Source organism: Bufo gargarizans, chromosome 4, assembly GCF_014858855.1.
Source record: "Bufo gargarizans isolate SCDJY-AF-19 chromosome 4, ASM1485885v1, whole genome shotgun sequence".
Classification (NCBI taxonomy): Eukaryota; Metazoa; Chordata; class Amphibia; order Anura; family Bufonidae; genus Bufo; species Bufo gargarizans.
Genome location: NC_058083.1, coordinates 350079467 through 350101497, shown reverse-complemented (window position 1 = coordinate 350101497; position 22031 = coordinate 350079467). Strand labels below are relative to the sequence as shown.

At 41.5% G+C, this 22031-nt stretch overlaps 1 protein-coding gene across 1 annotated transcript in view; it reads left to right on the top strand.

Moving 5' to 3' along the window:
- Window positions 1-22031, top strand: part of ARID4B (AT-rich interaction domain 4B) — a 387064-nt gene that overhangs the window by 323724 nt on the left and 41309 nt on the right. Inside the window, exon 21 of the mRNA XM_044290640.1 lies at window positions 3853-3954. Within this exon, the coding sequence (XP_044146575.1) occupies window positions 3853-3954 (102 nt within the window). The remainder of the gene's footprint in view (window positions 1-3852; window positions 3955-22031) is intronic.

Sequence of the window (22031 nt, the reverse complement as noted above, 5' to 3'; positions counted from 1 at the left end):
CCAATACTTCTGTATTGGAATGCATTGGCTGTATGAGTAAAACAGTGAGTATTACTCATACAGCTTCCGGCCTGTGAGATCCAGGGGCTGGATCTCACAGGCTAGTCACAGGAAGGCAGCGTACGCTGCCTTCCATGCCATCGGGCATCGCATGGGGACTCGATGGCACCACTGCTCCAGGTAAAAGCCGCAAACCGCAGGTCTGAATTGACCTGCGGTTTGCAGCGATCGCCGACACGGCTCATTTAGCCAAGGTGCCTGCTCAATGATTTGAGCATGCAATTTGTTCCGATCACCACCCGCCGCGCGGCGGTGATCGTAAATGCACAGGATGTACCAGTACGCCCTGTGTCCTTAAGTACCGGGACAACATGCCGTATCGGTACGCCCTGTGTCCGGAAGAGGTTAAAGTGAGTCTTTCACCTAAAATGACCATTATACACCACAAACATCATGATATCCATTACATTCCCCATATTGTAATCTTACCTTTCATATTGCTGTCCATCGCCTATTTTCTCTTAAAAATGCTTTTATTCCATATGCTAATTCACTTCTGAAGTTGCCCAGGGGCGGCGTTTATGCGGCTGATTACCAGGCCCCACGGTGCTGTTCAAATCAAACCCCTCCCCTGTCACCCCTCTGGCCCGCCCTAGGTTCTTCAGATTCCATCCTTCCGTCATTGACAAATGCGGCGCCTGCGCCGTTCAAAATAATCCTCACGCTTGCACACTCCATTACCCACTAGGGCAGAGGCAGCAGAGCGTTGCATTACCAGTAGAAAGAGGGAGGTGCTCATGCCGCTCTACAGAGCACTAGTGAGACCTCATTTGGAGTATTGTGCTCAGTACTGGAGACCATATCTCCAGAAGGATATTGATACTTTGGAGAGAGTCCAGAGAAGAGCTACTAAACTAGTACATGGATTGCAGGATAAAACTTACCAGGAAAGATTAAAGGACCTTAACATGTATAGCTTGGAAGAAAGAAGAGACAGAGGGGATATGATAGAAACTTTTAAATACATAAAGGGAATCAACAAGGTAAAAGAGGAGAGAATATTTAAAAGAAGAAAAACTGCTACAAGAGGACATAGTTTTAAATTAGAGGGGCAAAGGTTTAAAAGTAATATCAGGAAGTATTACTTTACTAAGAGAGTAGTGGATGCATGGAATAGCCTTCCTGCAGAAGTGGCAGCTGCAAATACAGTAAAGGAGTTTAAGCATGCATGGGATAGGCATATGGCCATCCTTCATATAAGATAGGGCCAAGGGCTATTTATAGTATTCAGTATATTGGGCAGACTAGATGGGCCAAATGGTTCTTATCTGCCGACACATTTTTTATGCGCCGGCCCGTACCTCCCGATCTAGCCGGCGGAAGTAAACTGCCACAAGATCAGGATGCATGGGCTGGCTCATGCGCATTAAACGCTCTGCTGCCTCTGCCCATAGTGGGTAATAGAGTGGGCAGGCGCAAGGATCATGTTGAACGGCGCAGGCGCCGGATCTGTCAATGACGGAAGGATGGAATCTGAAGAACCTAGGGCGGGCCAGAGGGGTGAAAGGGGAGGGGTTTGATTTGAACAGCGCCGTGGGGCCTGGGCACCGGCCGCATAAATGCTGCCCCTGGGAAAATAGGAGATGGACAGCAATATGAAAGGTAAGATTATAATATGGGGAATGTAATGGATATCATGATGTTTGTGGTGTATAATGGTCATTTTAGGTGAAAGACTCCTTTTAAATTACACATTAGTGACCCCTTTTAAAAAGCATGGATATGGTTCTCCCCTAAAGTTCTGTCCCTTAATCATGCCCCCTTAATCCCCTTATTAAGGGAGTATTGGTTCATTCCACTGGGTTGTTAAGCAAATTTGACCTTCTATGGATTTTACTTCAATGATGCTTCTATCTTATCTCCCTGAGCTGCTTAGTGTCCCAGGTCCACTTCCGAATCAGCTGATATACTATCCATATCCAGATATATTATCCATATCCCTCGATTCTTATAAACGCTCAATCTCTTTTCTACAGTACACCTTCAGAACTTCAAGTCACTATGCTCCAGGTTTTTTATCTTGGCCATCAGCTGATAAAGAGCTGTTTTGCCTAGAAGCCTTCCTCCTACTCCCTAAACTACCTTGCCACCCTCTTAAATTATATAACAATCTGCTTGCTTTGGGGTCTCCAAACAAACCTAGTTATTTACTGGTGTGGGAAAAAGATCTGAACACTATTTTTCAGAATTTAATACTGCAAATATTCTCAAGCAGTAATATGGATTTTGTAGATGTGTCCGGACACAGGAGAACTCTATTAAACTTCTGAAAAGATGGTATAGGATGCTAGAATTCCTTTTTAAGATTAACTTTTTCCCAAATAATGTGTGTTGGCGTTGGCACACCTAGGAAACTACCTCTATATCTAGTCAGACTGCCCTAAGATTTCTACTTTTTGGCGACATATCGAGTCTCCCCTGCTGTCTTTACTCCCAGTAAAAAGTTCTATTAGCACTTTCTTCCTTACAGTACCTAATTTAGTTATTTCTCTGTTGTGGCCTTTGTTCGCTAAGTGGATTGACAAAGTCAACAGCATGTACCTATTAAAAGAACTAGCTAGTTGGGAGAACAGTTCTTGTAACAAATGTTCAAATTGCATGAGCTCAACATAGGGACTCTTCCCCTCTTCTTTTTGTTGCATTTCCACTGTGACCCACTCTATAACATTCACATCTCTCTTAATTCCTCAGATTCTGACCTGTGGGTTCATTGTGCACAAAGACGGCTTAGGTTACTTTCGCATTGCCAGGAGTTCAGGCATTGCCATATGGTACCAGAATGCCCCTCTGTCCCACTGACTTGGACATGGAGTCTGGCGCTACCTGGCAAATATGCTAAGATTCGGCCAGACAAATTTCGCTGCACGCATAATTTTTTGTCCGGCCGATTCCCGGCACTGTCACAGGTGTGAAAGAAGTGTTGTTCCATTTTTACTTTTTGTTATTATCCATCTACCTTGTTGAAAATGTATGTTCCTCATCATGATTATCTGTATAGACATGTTAATGCTCGCTTGCTTTTTGTTGTTTGGCATTTTGCCTATGTCCTATGTTACTGAGGACTGCACGCCTCCTCTTCACTATTTGACATTTTGTCTATATGCTATGGCAATATGCTCACCGCATCATGAATGTGGACCTATTTACTTGAATGGGTCCGCAATCTGGAGGTGTGGTGCAGAACGGAGGCACGGAAGCTTCCATGGGGTTCCTCTCCGTGATTCCGCAGTGGAAAAAAAATTGAACTTGTACTATTTTTTACGGTGCAGACGGATCATGGACCCATTCAACTTGAATGGGTCTGGATCCGTTGCTGCAGCCGCATGGACAGTGCCCGTGCATTGGGGACCACAAATTGCGGTCACCAATGCACACAATGGCTGTGTGCATGAGGCCTTTATTTTAAGTTTTTATGGGGTTTTTTGCTGCTTAATTTTATGCTTATTTAATCTTTTTTATGCAGCCAAATATTACTTTAAAGTCTGAAGTGAATTATGAAATCCATCGCATCCAAAGCATTTTTGCATTGCATTTGTAAATTTTTACCTTTTTTTGACATTTTGTTAAAATGCAACATGCACTAGTTATGGTTTTTAGAGCATTTTACACCCAGGAATTTCTATATAGGAGTTAAAAAATATAAAAGTAAAACTATCATTTTTTTTTATACTAAAAGAAAAAAGTTGCAAAAAAATGGTGTAAAGGAGGCCTAAAAGTTCCACAGTGTTCTATTTATATTTTATTCCGCTGTTTAACTATTACATTTATTTTTGCTTATTCTGTTTCAACTAGGCCAAAAAAGACTTGCAGAAGACAGTGGTGACCATATGGAAAATTGCACAGTAAAAAAGCTAAAAAGAAACTACAAGTCTGTGACTCATAAGAGGAAAATTAGTAAGTTTATACTTTGCTAAATGTATATGACAAGAATTGCTTCAATTTTGGAAATATATCACACCTAGAAATTAAACTTCAAGTGTTTTTAAAATGCATTTGGATGTAATTTTAACTCTAGTTTTTCTGTATACTTTTCAAATAAAAGTGTAAACAAACATATTAACAGATGTCCTAATGCTATACACAGAAACACTTTTTTTAACATTTAGTTTATAAGTTTTATAGTATTGTAAAACATGCAATAATACAAAGAACAATAAAGAAACCCATTTCAGTACATTTTGTAGAACTTGAATAATGCTATATTTATTAAAACAACTGGGTATCCATTATAGAAAGTGAGACATGGTATAATTAGGAGAGCAAAACATACAGTATACAATGTCAGTACATCAGGCACCATTGTTGCACAGCAGACCCAGTGGAGTCTGTCAGTGTCTACTGTCTTGGAAGAGAAAAATAGCGCTGCATGCAAGTGAAACAGTATCTGTGGTAGAGATTTCAAACTTTAACCTAACTTGTACACCCCTATTACTGTTTATCTAGCAATACACTTAGCGTGCTGCAGTCATAGCTAGAGGAGAATGTCATTGCAAAAGGATTCTGTCAGCGTTACAAGTACAAGGGTGAAACCACCAATCACCAGCAGATAGATAGAGAGAGCAAGAGCTCATGAACAACTAGAAAGCGCTGGGCCCCATGTCACGCTTGGAATAACGCCCACCTTATAAGGGGTTCTCCACAACTCTTATATTGATGACCCATCCTCAGGATAGGTTATCAATATCAAACTTTCAGGGGTCCAACTCCTTGCGCCCTCTCCAGTCAGTTGTTCTGCAGTAGCAGGTCCCTGAAATAGGTGCCAGAACTATACAGCTCTGACCGCTTTGTAGTTGGAGCTGGTAACTGCAGCGCTTTAGTGAATGGTGGCTCAGCTGACATAGCTCAGCACAGCCGCTAAAGTTTGAGTGCAGCTGTGCTTCATGTGCTCCATTTAAAGGGTTAGTTCCAGCATCAGCTGCTGCAGAGAAAAACTGGTGCTGGGTGTCCCAACCAATTGGATATTGTTCACCCAATCCTGAGGACAAGTCGGGAAAACGCATTACATATAGTTTTTTTTTATTTATGTCCGTTGCTCATAACTAAATGCAACTAAAACAAGGGGAGATTTTTAATGCTGGTGTACTGTCGGGGTGGTCTGACAGTCTCGCCCCTGCTGCAGCATGTTTGCTCCAGTTCCTTTCCTTTCTTTGTATGTGACAAAAAAGGGGAGCAGGAGTTTCATAATGTTTGGTACTCCATCTGAACATCATATACTTTAATGTGTGTCAGAAAACTAATACATTGATACATATGCTCTATAGACATACATGACTCTCTGTCATATACATTTATATAACCCTGCTTTTACTAGCTCCAACTACAGCTCAGCATACATATATACAGAGCATAAAGAGTGTGTGTGTGTGTGTGTGTGTATATGTATATATATATATATATATATATATATAAATACTTACAAACATAAAGGTGTATGGTAAAGTTCTGGAAGGGGTGTATATCCCACCCAGCTTCCTCAAATGGGTCAGGTAAATAAAATCCAGAAGGTTACAATGGTCTCAGCAATGTGTAGGTTGCTGAGACAGTTTTGTTAAGTTTATGGGCTGGATTTTATTGGACGGTGAAAGGTAGGCTTGGTAGAGGGACCTCCCCAGTCCACCCCATTTCAGGACAGGTTTTCCCCTAGTCTGAGGGATCCCCAGCTGAAGCCAGCTGGGATCATCAAGGGGAAATAAAGCACAGTCCATGCTGTCAGTCTGGGGAGAGTGATGCCTGGAGAAAGCCTGGGAAGCTGGCTGCCCTGCTGGCTAGAGAAGCCGAATTCTCTGTGTGACCTGTGTTCAATAGGTGAGCTAGGATCTTCACTGTATTAGCCAGGACCCAGATGGGCAGGTGTTTATTTTGGTTTATGTTTTGTGGTGCGGGACCTTCACCTTACCCAGTGAGCTATAACTGGGGTTTGCCTGTATTGCCGGAGTGTCAAAAAAATAAATAAAGCATCATTTGGACTTTAACCCTTTGGTCTGTAAGATAATCTGTCACCGCCTCCCTGCTTGAGAGAGCAATCCCTTACAATATATCTTTGGGATGTGGTGGAACGGGAGCTTCGTGCCCTGGATGTGCATCCCTCAAATCTCCATCAACTGCAAGATGCTATCCTATCAATATGGGCCAACATTTCTAAAGAATGCTATCAGCACCTTGTTGAATCAATGCCACGTAGAATTAAGGCAGTTCTGTAGGCAAAAAGGGGTCCAACACCGTATTAGTATGGTGTTCCTAATAATTCTTTAGGTGAGTGTATATAGACACACAAAGTATTTGGGAAAGGCTTCAGGCCCTTCAATTTTTTTCACATTTTGATATTTTGCGGCATTGTGCTTAATTATTTTTTTTTTAAAAGGGCAAGTTTCCCCATCAATCTGCACTTAATATCCCATTATAAGAACGTGAAAACAGAATTTTAGAAATTTTTGCTAATTTTATTAAAAAGAAAAAACTAAAATTGTGCATGGACATTTGAGATGTTTCTACATCTTGATTGGAGTCCACCTGTGGTCAATTCAGTTGACTGGACATGATTTGGAAAGACACAGCCCTGTCTGTATAAGGTGTCATAGCAGACGATCCATAGCAGAGCAAAAACCAAGCTGTGAGGAGGAAAGAAATGCATGTAGAGCTCAGAGACAGGATTGTGTGGAGGCACAGATCTGGAGATGGGTACAAAAAGTTTACTGCTATGCTGAAAGTTCCTAAGAAAACAGTAGCCTCCATAATTCTTAAAGAGCACCTGTCAGCATGATCAATCAACCCTTTATCCAGGCATATTGCCTGGTAGAGTTGATTAAAACAATTTCTTTATTTTGTTTTTAGTTTGTACCACTGCAGAGATATTATTACTTTTATATTTTTGCAAATAAGTTTGTTGGAGCATCGAAAGGCAGCCTGTAGCGCTGGAGCACCACTACAGCTACGCCCCAGTGTTCAATACACTCCCCCTCCCATTTGATTAACAGGGCAATACATCTACAGCTTTGCCCTGGCGCGCAATACACTTCCCCTCTCTTTTGATTGACAGAGCAAGACCTCTCGTCTTGCCCTGTCTTCTGGCGTCTGTGCTGTGACAGGAGCGCAGATCCACAGTGTGCAGGCACCAACGAAGTCATTCCACCCAGACATACGTGCAATTTGTTATGTACTGTAGATGGACAATAGAAGAGTGCATTACTTTTTGCATTATGTGTGTGCTGTGATATCACTGATTCATTTCTGTACATTGCCATGCATATTATTATACAATTGTGATATCACTGTGAGCGTTATTGCTGTACATTGTAAATATTATGTTTGTGCTGTAACTTCACTGTGTATGTTATCCCACTATTGTGATATCACTGTTTGTTATCCCGATTCATTCTACCAGTGGTGTTGGGTCTCTTTCTAAATCTTCTTATGCTCCTTTGTGTGTGTGTGTGTGTGTGTATATATATATATATATATATATATATATATACAGTACAGACCAAAAGTTTGGACACCCCTTCTCATTCAAAGAGTTTTCTTTATTTTCATGACTATGAAAATTGTAGATTCACACTGAAGGCATCAAAACTATGAATTAACACATGTGGAATTATATACATAACAAAAAAGTGTGAAACAACTGAAAATATGTCATATTCTAGGTTCTCCAAAGTAGCCACCTTTTGCTTTGATTACTGCTTTGCACACTCTTGGCATTCTCTTGATGAGCTTCAAGAGGTAGTCACCTGAAATGGTCTTCCAACAGTCTTGAAGGAGTTCCCAGAGATGCTTAGCACTTGTTGGCACTTTTGCCTTCACTCTGCGGTCCAGCTCACCCCAAACCATCTCGATTGGGTTCAGGTCCAGTGACTGTGGAGGCCAGGTCATCTGGCGCAGCACCCCATCACTCTCCTTCATGCTCAAATAGCCCTTACACAGCCTGGAGGTGTGTTTGGGGTCATTGTCCTATTGAAAAATAAATGATGGTCCAACTAAACGCAAACCGGATGGAATAGCATGCCGCTGCAAGATGCTGTGGTAGCCAACAGTGTCACCAGCAAAGCACCCCCACACCATCACACCTCCTCCTCCATGCTTCACGGTGGGATCCGGGCATGTAGAGTCCACCCGTTCACCTTTTCTGCGTTGCACAAAGACACGGTGGTTGGAACCAAAGATCTCACATTTGGACTCATCAGACCAAAGCACAGATTTCCACTGGTCTAATGTCCATTCCTTGTGTTCTTTAGCCCAAACAAGTCTCTTCTGCTTGTTGCCTGTCCTTAGCAGTGGTTTCCTAGCAGATATTCTACCATGAAGGCCTGATTCACACAGTCTCCTCTTAACAGTTGTTCTAGAGATGTCTGCTGCTAGAACTCTGTGTGGCATTGACCTGGTCTCTAATCTGAGCTGCTGTTAACCTGCGATTTCTGAGGCTGGTGACTCGGATGAACTTATCCTCCGCAGCAGAGGTGAATCTTGGTCTTCCTTTCCTGGGGCGGTCCGCATGTGAGCCAGTTTCTTTGTAGTGCTTGATGATTTTTGTGACTGCACTTGGGGACACTTTCAAAGTTCTCCCAATTTTCTCAGACTGACTGACCTTCATTTCTTAAAGTAATGATGGCCACTCACTTTTCTTTACTTAGCTGCTTTTTTCTTGCCATAATACAAATTCTAACAGTCTATTCAGTAGGACTATCAGCTGTGTATCCACCTGACTTCTCCACAATGCAACTGATGGTCCCAACCCCATTTATAAGGCAAGAAATCCCACTTATTAAACCTGACAGGGCACACCTGTGAAGTGAAAACCATTTCAGGTGACTACCTCTTGAAGCTCATCAAGAGAATGCCAAGAGTGTGCAAAGCAGTAATCAAAGCAAAATGTGGCTTTTTTGAAGAACCTAGAATATGACATATTTTCAGTTGTTTCACACTTTTTTGTTATGTATATAATTCCACATGTGTTAATTCATAGTTTTGATGCCTTCAGTGTGAATCTACAATTTTCATAGTCATGAAAATAAAGAAAACTCTTTGAATGAGAAGGTGTGTCCAAACTTTTGGTCTGTACTGTGTATATATATAGGTATATATAAAAAAGGACGTATGTATGTATGTATGTACGTACACATCCCTCGCTACCTGGAAAGAAATCTTGCGGGGGTCTCCGCTCTCTAGGACGTACCGTTCCCGAGATATTCCCCAAAAATGACGTGCATTATCCAATACAAGCCTGCAAGTCTTTCACTTAAATCCTAACTGCCATACACATGGTCCCTTATCAGCCAATAGAAGCTCGCAGGTCCTACTCCAGGTTTCTATAACAACTGATCACAGGTTTCAGCAGTTCGCAGGTCCTGAAATATTCAGTCGTATGACGGCACAACTACACTGCTACATGCATAGGAGACAGTGACCACTATTAAACGGACGGGCGCTGTGGAGTTCACTGTTTAAAGGGGCGGTCACTGTGAAAGTCACTGTTAAAGGGGCGGTCACTGTGAAAGTCACTGTTAAAGGGACGGTCACTGTGAAAGTCACTGTTAAAGGGGCAGTCACTGAAAAAGTCAGTGTTAAAGGGGCGGTCACTGTGAAAGTCACTGTTAAAGGGGCAATCACTGTAAAAGTCACTATTAAAGGGGCGGTCACTGTGCAAGTCACTGTTAAAGGAGTGGTCACTGTTAAAAGGCAGCCATTGTGAAAGTTATTGTTAAAGGGAAGGTCACTGTGAAAGTCACTGTTATTTAAATCTGGCAGCACTCCCTTCACATGCAACTGTAAGGTGCCCGCGGTGGTCCCTCGATTCAGGACGGAAGACAACAAAGAAAGTCGGATCCAGGGATGCAAGTACCAACATGCATGCTGAGCCCACTATATACTTCTCCTGGAGCCAGGAGAAGTATATAGTGGGCTCAGCATGCATGTTGTTACTTGCATCCCTGGATCAGATAAAAGCTGTAATGGCACCGGACGGGGTTAAAAGCAGAGTGTGCTTGGCGTGCATGCTCTACCTACACTCCCTGGACTTTGTGTGGCTGTCATGGCCCATAACAGGTAGGAACTAGTGTTAGGGACCACTCATTAAGGCGACCTTGATGTGGTGAGTGGCTTATTACGCTTTGGCCAAAATGTACACCAATGCCTTATTCAACATCCAGCATAAAGGCAGAGCAGAGTGCTGGTTGCAGAGTGCGATTGCATTTGTGTTTTTGCGTTTGTATCAATATATATATATATAAAATGATACTGTCCCACTCCTTTTCACGCATTACACACTCAAGTTCCCATTTGCCTAGTTCTCTGGATTGTGGGTAACGTCTATCACCATGCCAAGCAGCAGAGAGCTGGATCAAGAAGGATTCTTTAGAAATCATGCATTTTCTGGACACATGACCCCTTCCTAAGCTGGGCATTAACTATACATGTCAGCAGCAGCACACTCATAAAGGCTGCATTTACACGTCCGCAAGTGTTGTCCGGAACGGGTGCGGACCCATTCATTCTCTATGGGGACACTATGTGCTCTCTGCATTTCCGGAGAGCGGCCCCTATCTTCCGGTCCGCAGCTCCGCAAGAAAATAGAACATGTCTTATTCTTGTCCGCAATTGTGAACAGGAATAGGCAGTTCTATGGGGGCGCAGGCCGGGTGTATTGCAGATCCGCAATACACCACGTACGTGTGAATGGACCCTAAGCTGTGCCTGTGTGCTGATGAAAACATCATAAGTTACATGCACTCAACAATTTGCAGACTAATGCTTAGGGAGCCAGCTTTTCTTAAAAGCTCCAGGGTCTATTTGCCAAGTTCCTGATCCAACTTACCCCCACACCCTAGTGCTACAGACATATTTTAATTGCTGAGAGGATATTAAATTCAGAGCTACTCATCTTCTTCATTCGGTCCAGACCCCAATGACAATTCATTTCAGCCACATTTCATCCCTGCAGAGTTTGCCACACTGACATCTTAGGTTCCTCACATTTCCATCATCCTACCCATCTTAGTGCCCGACAGTTTTATCATGCTGCTTTTCCCCAAACTGTGTCCACTAAAGAATAAAAAATGCCCTACAGACAGTAAAATGCTCCCACCAATAGTAATATTTCACACCCTGAGTGCCTCATTAATAACAGTGCACCCTATAGTGATTATCCTCTGTGAAATTCAGTAGTAGTGCCCTATATATTGTGCCCAATAATAATAATCATTCACCCAGTAGTAATAATGCTCCCACAGTTCCCTTAGTATAAATAATTTTCCCCATAGAGCCCCCAGTAATATTAAACCCCCCATAGTGTCCCCAATAGTAATAAGGCCCCTCTATAGTTGCCACAGAAGTAATAAGGCCCCCTGTAGTGCCTGCAGTAGTTAAAGGGGTCGTCCAGGTTCAGAGCTTAACCTGGACATATCCCCATCTTCACCCAGGCAGCTCTCCCTTTCCCTGCTCAAGGGTTTTTATGCTTATATCTTTACACTGCTAGGCGGGGCTTTCACCTAGCAGCATTCCCAGTGATGTCACTGGCACTAATGGGCAGACTTTTGCACTTCCCTAGTCTTTTTACAGACTAGGGCTGCACTAAATACGGTTGAAAAAAGACATAAGTCCATCAAGTTCCACCAAGGGATAGGTGGGGACGTGAATCCCAAAAGGAAGTCAGACTCAGATTTCTGTACATTTTCAGGAGCATTAATGTCATCTAAGCACTTTTTAAAACTGTCCACTGTTCCTGTTATGACCATGTCCTGAGGAAGTCTATTCCACAGATTCACAGTTCTTACAGTAAAGAAGCTTTGACGCTTCTGGAGACTTGTCTTTTGAGAGCATTTTACAAGAACAGTTTTTCACCATATTTTTTGCATGGCCCATTTATATATTTGTATAGGTTAATCATGCCCCTCTTAGATGTCTCTTCTCAAGACTTAAATTATTTTAATCTTTCTTCATACCTAAGACCATCCATGCCCCTTATCAGTTTATTCACTCTCTTCTGTACTTTTTGGTAGTATTGCATCCCTGCCTCGCGAGTTCATGCCTTGTTTAATGCATGACAATATCCGGGTGGCCTTAGAAGGAGCTGATTGACATTGTATGCTGTTATTTAAGCTACCATCTACAAGGACACCCAAATCCTTCTCTATAAGTGACTCTCCCAGTGTTACATCCCCTAGGACATATGAAGCACAAAGATTATTACTACCAAAATGCATAACTTTACATTTATCCACATTGAACCTCATTTGCCAAGTTGATGCCCAATCACTCAGAGTGTTCAATTCAGCTTGTATTTTATGGATATCTTCCATAGACTGTACAGTACTACATAGTTTCGTTTCATCTGCAAAAATAGAAATGGTGCTATTAATCCCGTTTTCAATATCATTAATACATAAATTATATGACTGAGGACGCAGCACTGAACCTTGGGGTGCACCACTTATAACTCGGGACCATTCTGAATAGGAATCATTGACCACAACTCTCTGGATACGGTCCATCAGCCATTTTTCAATCCAGTTACAGACTATACTTTCCAATCCTATAGACCTTACTTTACCTATTTAATGTCTATGTGGGACAGTATCAAAAGCCTTTGCAAAATCCAGAAACACTACATCCACAGTCACCCCTCTGTCCAGGCTACTACTCACCTCCTCATAAAAACAAATCAGGTTAGTCTGACAACTTCTGTCCTTGGTAAACCCATGTTAGTTATCACTTATATTATTTACAGTTACATACTCCTGTATATAGTCCCTTTAAGAGTTTTTTAAACATTTTTCTAACAACAGAAGTTAAACTAACTGGTCTATAATTACCTGTCGAAGACCAATATACTTTTTTTGAATATGGGCACCACATTTGCCTTGCACTGTACCAGTACCTAGAGAATCTTTAAAATGTATAAACAGGAGCACATCAATGATTGAACTGAGCTCTTTAAAAACTCTTGGGTGTACTCCATCTGTACTTGGAGCCTTGTTCACATTTACCTTATTTAACTTAGCTTGGACCATATCTACAGTTAGCCAATTGAGTATATTACTGTATGTACTAACAGCCCCAGCACCACAGATATCAGCTCCTTTCTTCTTTTGTATATACAGAGCTAAAAAAACATTTAGTAACTCTGCCTTTTCCTTATCTTCAGCAGTGATGGCCAGTACGCAGTGTTCGCCAACGAACACATGCGGGCTGCCATCTTGGCTCACAAGTCCAGCGATGCACAGGTAAGCCCTTACCAGTGCCGCCAGCCGGTCTGAAATCAAATGCGATCACCAGGAGCAGGCAGTTCCGAGAACAGCCACCGGGGGCCTTCATCGGGCTGTTCTCAGAATTGCCTGCTCCCGGTGACTGCATTTGTTTCAGACCAGCTCCCGGCACAGGCTTACCGGTGTATCGCCGGACTTGTGAGTCAAGATGGCAGCCCGCATGTGTTCGTTGGCGAACACAGCGAACTGGCCATCACTGATCTTCAGTGACAACCCCCCCCCCTTTACCATTATTTAGGAGACCTACCTGCTCAGACCTTGTTTTATTTTTAGCATTTATATCTTTAAATAATTTTGGGGGGATTTGTTTTGCTCTCTTCTGCCTCCTGCTGTTCATTTTGTATTTTTTGCTATTTTTATCTCCTTTTTACAGATTTTATTAAGCCCTTTATTGTCCTTTCGACAGTAGCTGTAAGCCATGGGGGGTTTAATTTTAGCCATTTATACTTGTTACCTAAAGGAATACATTTTTTTGTGCAATTTCTCCTTAGTATTATTATGTGACAGTATCTGCTCTCAGTCTGTGCCCTGAATTGCTGCCCTCAACCCAGGGAAATTATCCTTTTTCAAATTCTGTGTTTTTGCTCTGCCTGACAGAGTTTGCTTCTTGTAATTGAGGGGGAATAGAATTATATTATGGTCACTATTTCCTAGTGTTTCTCAAACAGTAACATTTCCAACAAGCTCTGCATCATTAGAAATTACCAGATCCAACAGAGCATCGCCCCTAGTGGGAGCTTCTACAAATTGGCCCATAAAGTGGTCCTAAAGGAATCTTCCCCCCCTTTGCGGCTGAGGCAGAAACATGACCCCAGTCAATGTCTGGGAAGTCAAAATCTCCCATTGTGACCATTGTACCAGCCCGTGCAGCCCGCTCTATTTGGTTATGCAGTTGAGCTTCTATCTCCTCTGTGATGTTAGGGGGTCTATAGATTACACCATGTATTATTTTTTCTGTGTTTGTATCCCTTTGAACTTCCACTCATAAGATTTCTACATTCTCACCACCTGCACCCACAATTGCCTCTTTCACACTTGTCTTCAGATCACTCCTCACATACAGGCACACACCACTGACTTTTCTATTGCCCCTGTCTTTCCTAAATAGTGTAAAACCCTCAATATTGACAGCCCAGTCATGCAAAGAGTCAAACCATGTCTCAGCCACACCAACTACATTTATGTGTTATTCAAGTACCCTAGGCTCCAGGTTCCCCATTTTGCTTTCTAGACTTCTGGCATTTGAGAAAATACATTTTTAATTACTTTTACCTGTAAAGTGAATATCCAAGATTTTTTGGTTACCTTGGTTGATGTTTGTATGTAACAGGTTCTTGTAACCAGCATCTCTATTTTCCATCGTTGTACAGTTCTCCCTACTTTCCTCACTAACCCCAGCCCCCACTAAATCCCCACTGTCCCCTCCTATATCCCACTCTCTAGCTACACTATCGACCCCCTTATTAGTATGTATGACACCCCCCCCCCCCTTCCCCACTGTCCCCTCCAGCCAGCTAACCATTTTTTCCCCCAGGGGCGTTGCACCCTCCCCATTAAGGTGTAGCCCGTCACTACTGTAGAGCCTGTAACCGAAAGAGAAGTCAGCCCAGTTCTCCATGAACCCAAACCCTTCCTTCCTACACCAGCTTCTGAGCCACCTATTTAACTCCCTAAGCTCCTTTTGTCTCTCTGGTGATGCTCATGGCACTAGTAGTATTTCTAAAAACACTACATTGGAGGTCCTGGACTTCAGCTTCTCTCCTAGTTCCCTAAAATCATTTTTAAGGACCTTCCATCCCCCCCTGACTGTGTCGTTGGTGCCAATGTGTACCATAACCGCCGGGTCTTCCGCAGCCCCAGCCTGCAATCTTTCAATCCGATCCGCAATATGCAGAATCCGAGCACCAGGAAGACAACACGCTGTTAGGCATTCACGGTCTCAGCGACAGATGTCTGTCCTAATAAAGTCCCCTACCACCAGCATCTGTCTGGCCATTGCTGCACTCCTTTTCCAATCCTTCCTGCAGCGGTCATCTTCCTGGTTGCTAGGAGAAACGCTTTGCTGCAGTGTTGCTGGCCCTGGACTTTTATCCTTAATATAATACTCCGCCTAGCAGAGACCCAGTACGTCACCGAATCTAATGGAAAAAGCCCTTGCCCTTTGCGATACAGTGCAGGGCAAGGAAAAGCATTGGAGCATAAAATGCTCCTATGCTCATCTCAGATGGGCTGCCTGGGTGAAGAATGGGATATGTCCTGGTTCAGCTCTTAACCCAAATCCTTCAAAATGCTCTTCTATAGTGTTAATGTCCCCTTTAGCTCTCCACGTAGTTATAATGTCCCCATAGTGACCCCAACAGTTAAAATGTCCCTTATAGTGCGCCCAGAACTTATAATACTCTCTATAGGGCCCTAGTAGATATAATGTTCCCCTAAAGCGCCCCAGTAGTATGTTTCCCCAAGGTGACAAAGCAAAAGAAAACAAATACTCACCTGTCTTCATCTATATAAATAAGCTAGTACAATTAACAAACCCAAATAAATTTGTGAGTGCAATTATGCTCACCTTGGAGAGTTGTGAGAAGTAACTGCTATACTGCATGTATGCTGATTGGAGCGGCTTGCTGACTGGACTTGGTTGGCCACGTCTGGATGGTTAGTGGCACTATCCAGAGGTGGAAATGATATCAAGGTAGTGGAAAAAACAACCTGTATCTAGCGCTTCCTCTTTTTAAAACACATGGATTTTATTGTAAGCAAATAAAATAAATACTGTATATAAGTATTCAAGTTTAAAAAAGTGACCATAATAATGGTATGTGGTATTCAAAGTCCAGATAAGCACGTTTACACCCTGTGCCCACATATTTCACAATAGGCTCTGGTTTGTTTATACCCTTTATTGCATTTTTATTTACTTTTTTAATTTCTATATTTACAGAGGCATATAATAGGCATCATTTTGCCTGTACATATTGGCCCTGCGCTCATTGTGATCCCCATTTGCTCAGGATCACCTATGACAGTGGTGGCGAACCTATGGCACGGGTGCCAGAGGTGGCACTCAGAGCCCTCTGTGGGCACCCGCACCCTGGACAAAGTCTATGGTGTACCAATATCCCTTAGACTCTCCCTGCCATTCATCAGCGCAGGGCGCACTATGAACAGCACAGGCAGCGCTTTGAATGTAGGCAGGATATTATAGATAAATGATAAAGTACATGGAAGATATACTATATTGATATTGAGGTTAAATTGCTGTGTTGACATTTTGCGATAAATGTGGGTTTTGGGTTACATTTTGAGCACTCGGTCTATAAAAGGTTCACCATCACTGCCCTATGACAATTTCCTTTATTACCATCATGCCTGCAGACAAGCACTCCCGATTAGAGCACTACTCTCTTAAGTACCAACCCCTGAACATAGTACAGCCTGACATCTAGTTACCTAGGCGGCACTGTCGCGGGTGAAGCACTCACCAGACGAACTCTCGTGCACAGCAACCACTAGTTCCAAGTTAAAGGGAACCTGTCACCAGTTTTATGGTGTCCTAACTAAGGGCAACATAAATAAGTGACTGATTATTTTAGGAAAATGCTGGGTCACTTTCTTTAATTGACCCAGTCAATCTGCCAACATCTTGTATTGAAAAGCTCCAGCTGATAATGATGAGTCATGAATATTCATGAGCTCCTGACTCTCCCCGCCCACCTGCTGCTGAATGACAGTTATTTTCCATATGAATCAGCAGCAGGTGGGCAGGGGAATGGCTATAGCTGTTAATTAAAGATACGCTGGACTCAATGACATCACGCTGGACTCAAATCAGCTCATTAGCATGTGGCATCTTTGTGTGTATATTATGAGGTAACCATCTGTCACATCAGTAAGTGAATACATCTAAGGTACTTTTTAGTAGTTAATGATTGTATATAATTAGTTAGATTATAATCAAATATCCACATGACAGGTTCCCTTTAAGTTCTGTTGCAAATACGCAGAGCTGCGTTATGATATGGCCTGGCGTCCTGTTACCAACTCCACTAAGTGTTAATAATTGTTAAAGGGGTCGGCCATTATATCAGTACTTTACATAACATTGTTCTTTTTTTTTTTTTTTTTTATATATATACATTTTTATTTTTATCTATTATATAAGAAACATATCCAAAATCAGACCATCCAAAGATCCATATTGCATAAATCAACAATATAATAACATTTTACCCCACCCTTTGGAGAGAGAGAGAGAGAAAAAGAAAAAAACACATCTGGCCCTAGTGCAACCATTTTTTTCATATTTTATCAGTTTTTCCTACTCTCTCACTATATGTCTCGGACACCCGTTCCAATTTAATCAAATTAGTAACTGCTTCTTGCCACTGTGGAGGAGTCTCGATTTACCCACTTCCGAAGTATAAGAAGTGTGGCTTGAAATAGTAATTTGCCTAAAACCAATCGTATCTCTTTATTTAATTTAAGATGTTCTGTATCCCCTAATATACAAACTACTGGGTCTTCAAAAACTTGAACACTCAGAAATACTGATATAATCTCTGCAATCTCTGTCCAATACCTAAAAAGTTTAGGGCATCTCCAAAAGCAATGTATTAGATCCGCCTTCTCTCCCTTGCATTTTGGGCACTTATCAGAACTTCTTACCCCCATTTTCTTTAACACCCAAGGAGATCGATGTAACCTGTGAACTATAAAAAACGGAGAGATCTTATGTGAGGCCCTTTCCGACACCATAATATAACTTCTAAGAGCATCCTTCCATTTTTCTTCCGTAAAAAACGGGAGCTCTTTTTCCCATTTTCCTCTGGCAAGTATTATAATCCATTTTTTTTTTTTCATCCATCAAAATCCCATATCTTTTTGCCGTAGTTCCTCTTTTTTCTCCTCCATTAGTACATTTATCTATTCTATCTGAATGTTCCTTTCTATATTTATCTAAATTCACCGGTATCTTCATAGCATTTTTGAGCTGAAAATATTTATAGATATCCTTTTGGGGGATCCCAAACTCCCTTACCAAGGTACCAAAATCCTTCAGTTTATCTTCCTCAAATACTTGACCTAGATATTTCACCCCCTTTTTATCCTAGTAAACTTCCCTTTATCTGACTATATTGTGTTATTAAATAATAAAAAAAATAAAAAAAACTGTTAGGAACTGCTAATCCACCCTCTCTTGCTGGGAGCTGAAACACTTCTCTCTTTAACCACCTCAACCCCCCTAGCTTAAACCCCCTTAATGACCAGACCACTTTTTACAATTCTGCACTACACTACTTTCATGGTTTATTGCTCGGTCATACAACTTACCACCCAAATGAATTTTACCTCCTTTTCTTCTCACTAATAGAGCTTTCATTTGGTGGTATTTCATTGCTGGTGACATTTTTACTTTTTTTATATTAATCAAAATTGACCGAAATTTTTGCAAAAAAATATTTTTTTTTTCAACCACAAATTTGCAATAAGTGTATATTTATTGGTTTGGGTAAAATTTATAGCGTTTCCAAACTATGGTGCAAAAAAAATTATTTTTCTGAGCACCTGTCATGTTTCCTGAGGTTCTACAATGCCCAGACAGTAGAAACACCCCACAAATGACCCCATTTCGGAAAGTAGACACCCTAAGGTATTCGCTGGTGGGTATAGTGAGTTCATGGAAGTTTTTATTTTTTGTCACTAGTTAGCGGAAATTAACTTTTTTTTCTTACAAAGTCTCATATTCCACTAACTTGTGACAAAAAATAAAATTTTACATGAACTCGCCATGCCCCTCACGGAATACCTTGGGGTGTCTTCTTTCCAAAATCGGGTCACATGTGGGGTATTTATACTGCCCAGGCATTTTAGGGGCCCTAAAGCGTGAGAAGAAGTCTGGAATCCAAATGTCTAAAAATGCCCTCCTAAAAGGTACTCATTGGAATTTGGACCCCATTGCGCACCTAGGCTGCAAAAAAGTGTCACACATGTGGTATCGCCGTACTCAGGAGAAGTAGGGCAATGTGTTTTGGGGTTTATTTTTACATATACCCATACTGTGTGTGAGAAATATCTCTGTAAATGACAACTTTTAAAATAAATGTATACAAAGTTGTCAATTTACAGAGATATTTCTCTCACCCAGCATGGGTATATGTAAAAATACACCCCAAAACACATTGCCCTACTTCTCCTGAGTACAGCGATACCACATGTGTGACACTTTTTGGCAGCCAAGATGCGCAAAGGGGCCCAAATTCCAATGAGTACCTTTAGGATTTCACAGGGCATTTTTACGCATTTGTATTCCGTGAGGGGTATGGTAAGTTCATGTAAGATTTCATTTTTTGTCACAAGTCAGTGGAATATGAGACGTTGTAAGAAAAAACAAAACAAAAAAAAAATCTTCTATGAACTCGCCATGCCCCTCAAAAGTGATCTTTAAGTTGATCCAGAGGAAGGCAAAAAAAAACTGTGACGTAGAAGCCAATTTTCCTCACTTTAGGGGAATACAAATTCCTTCCCGACTCCAATCAGGCAATCTGAATAAATCCCTGGATCAACAATCTCTCTCTAGTAGCTATAGCCTGTAATATTATTACGCTCCAGAAATAGATCCAGGCCCCTCTTGAATTCCTTTATTGTACTCACCATCACCACCTCCTCAGGCAGAGAGTTCCATAGTCTCACTGCTCTTACCGTAAAGAATCCTCTTCTATGTTTGTGTACAAACCTTCTTTCCTCCAGACGCAGAGAATGTCCCCTCGTCACAGTCACCATCCTGGGAATGAATAGATGATGGGATAGATCTCTGTACTGACCCATGATATATTGATACATATTAATTAGATCTCCTTTCAGTCGTCTTTTTTCTAAAGTGAATAACCCTAATTTTGATAATCTTTCAGGGTACTGTAGTTGCCCCATTCCAGTTATTACTTTAGTTGCCCTCCTCTGGACCCTCTCCAGCTCTGCTATGTCTGCTTTGTTCACTGGAGCCCAGAACTGTACACAGTACTCCATGTGTGGTCTGACTAATGATTTGTAAAGTGGTAGGACTATGTTCTCATCACGGGCATCTGCCCCTTTTGATGCAACCCATTATCTTATTGGCCTTGGCAGCAGCTGCCTGACATTGTTTTTTGCAGCTTAGTTTGCTGTTTATTAAAATTCCTAGATCTTTTTCCATGTCAGTGTTACCGAGTGTTTTACCATTTAATAAGTACGGGTGACTTGCATTATTCCTTCAAATGTGCATAACTTTACATTTGTCAGTGTTAAACCTCATCTGCCACTTATCTGCCCAAGCCTCCAGTCTATCCATATCGCTCTGTAGTAGTATACTGTCCTCATCAGTGTTAATTACTTTACACAGTTTAGTGTCATCTGCGAAAATTGATATTTTACTATGCAAGCCTTCTACAAGATCATTAATAAATATATTGAAGAGAATAGGGCCCAATACTGACCCCTGAGGTACTCCACTAGTGACAGTGACCCAATCTGAGTATTTACCATTAATAACCACCCTCTGTTTTCTATCATTGAGCCAGTTACTTACCCACTTACAGACGTTTTCTCCCAGTCCGAGCATTCTCATTTTATATACTAACCTTTTATGTGGTACGGTGTCAAATGCTTTGGAGAAGTACAGATACACGACATCCATTGATTCGCCGCTGTCAAGTCTAGAACTTACCTCCTCATAGAAACTGATTAAATTTGTTTGACATGACCGATCCCTCACGAAGCCATGCTGATATGGCGTTATTTGCTTATTTCCGTTAAGATGCTCTAACATAGCATCTCTCAGAAAACCTTCAAACAGTTTACCCACAACAGATGTTAAACTTACCGGCCTATAGTTTCCAGGCTCTGTTTTTGGACCCTTTTTGAATATTGGCACCACATTTGCCATGCGCCAATCCTGTGGGACATTCCCTGTCAATATAGAATCTGCAAATATCAGAAATAAGGGTCTGGCTATGACATTACTTAATTCCCTTAGGATACGGGGGTGTATGCCATCCGGTCCTGGCGATTTGTCTATTTTAATCTTTTTAAGTCGCTGTTGCACTTCTTCCTGGGTCAGACAGGACACTTTTAATGGGGAATTTATTTCAACATTCGGCATGTCATCTGACAGTTTATTTTCCTCAGTGAATACATTGGAGAAAAAAATATTTAACAGCTTTGCTTTCTCCTCGTAGCTCTCTGCGACTCCCCCCTCATTACTCTTTAACGGGCCGACACCTTCAGATTTATACTTTTTAACATTTATATAATTGAAGAACATTTTAGGGTTAGTTTTACTCTCTTTGGCAATTAATCTCTCGGTCTCTAGTTTGGCCGCTTTTATTTGTTTTTTACATGTTCTATTTTTTTCCTTATAGTTTTTCAGTGCTTCCGTGCTACCTTCCTGTTTTAGTGTTTTATATGCTTTCTTTTTGTCATTTATTGCTTTCTTTACAGTTCTGTTTATCCACATTGGTTTCTTTTTGTTCCTTAACCTTTTATTCCCATACGGTATGTACCTCTCACAATGAGATTTTAGGATGCTTTTAAAGATATCCCATTTTGTGGCTGTATTTTTATTTGTGATGACTTTATCCCATTTAGTTAGGCCTATGGCCTCTCTTAGTTGGCTAAATTTAGCTTTTTTGAAGTTTGGTATTTTTGTTCCTTCCTGTAGAAACGCTCTTTTGAATGATAATT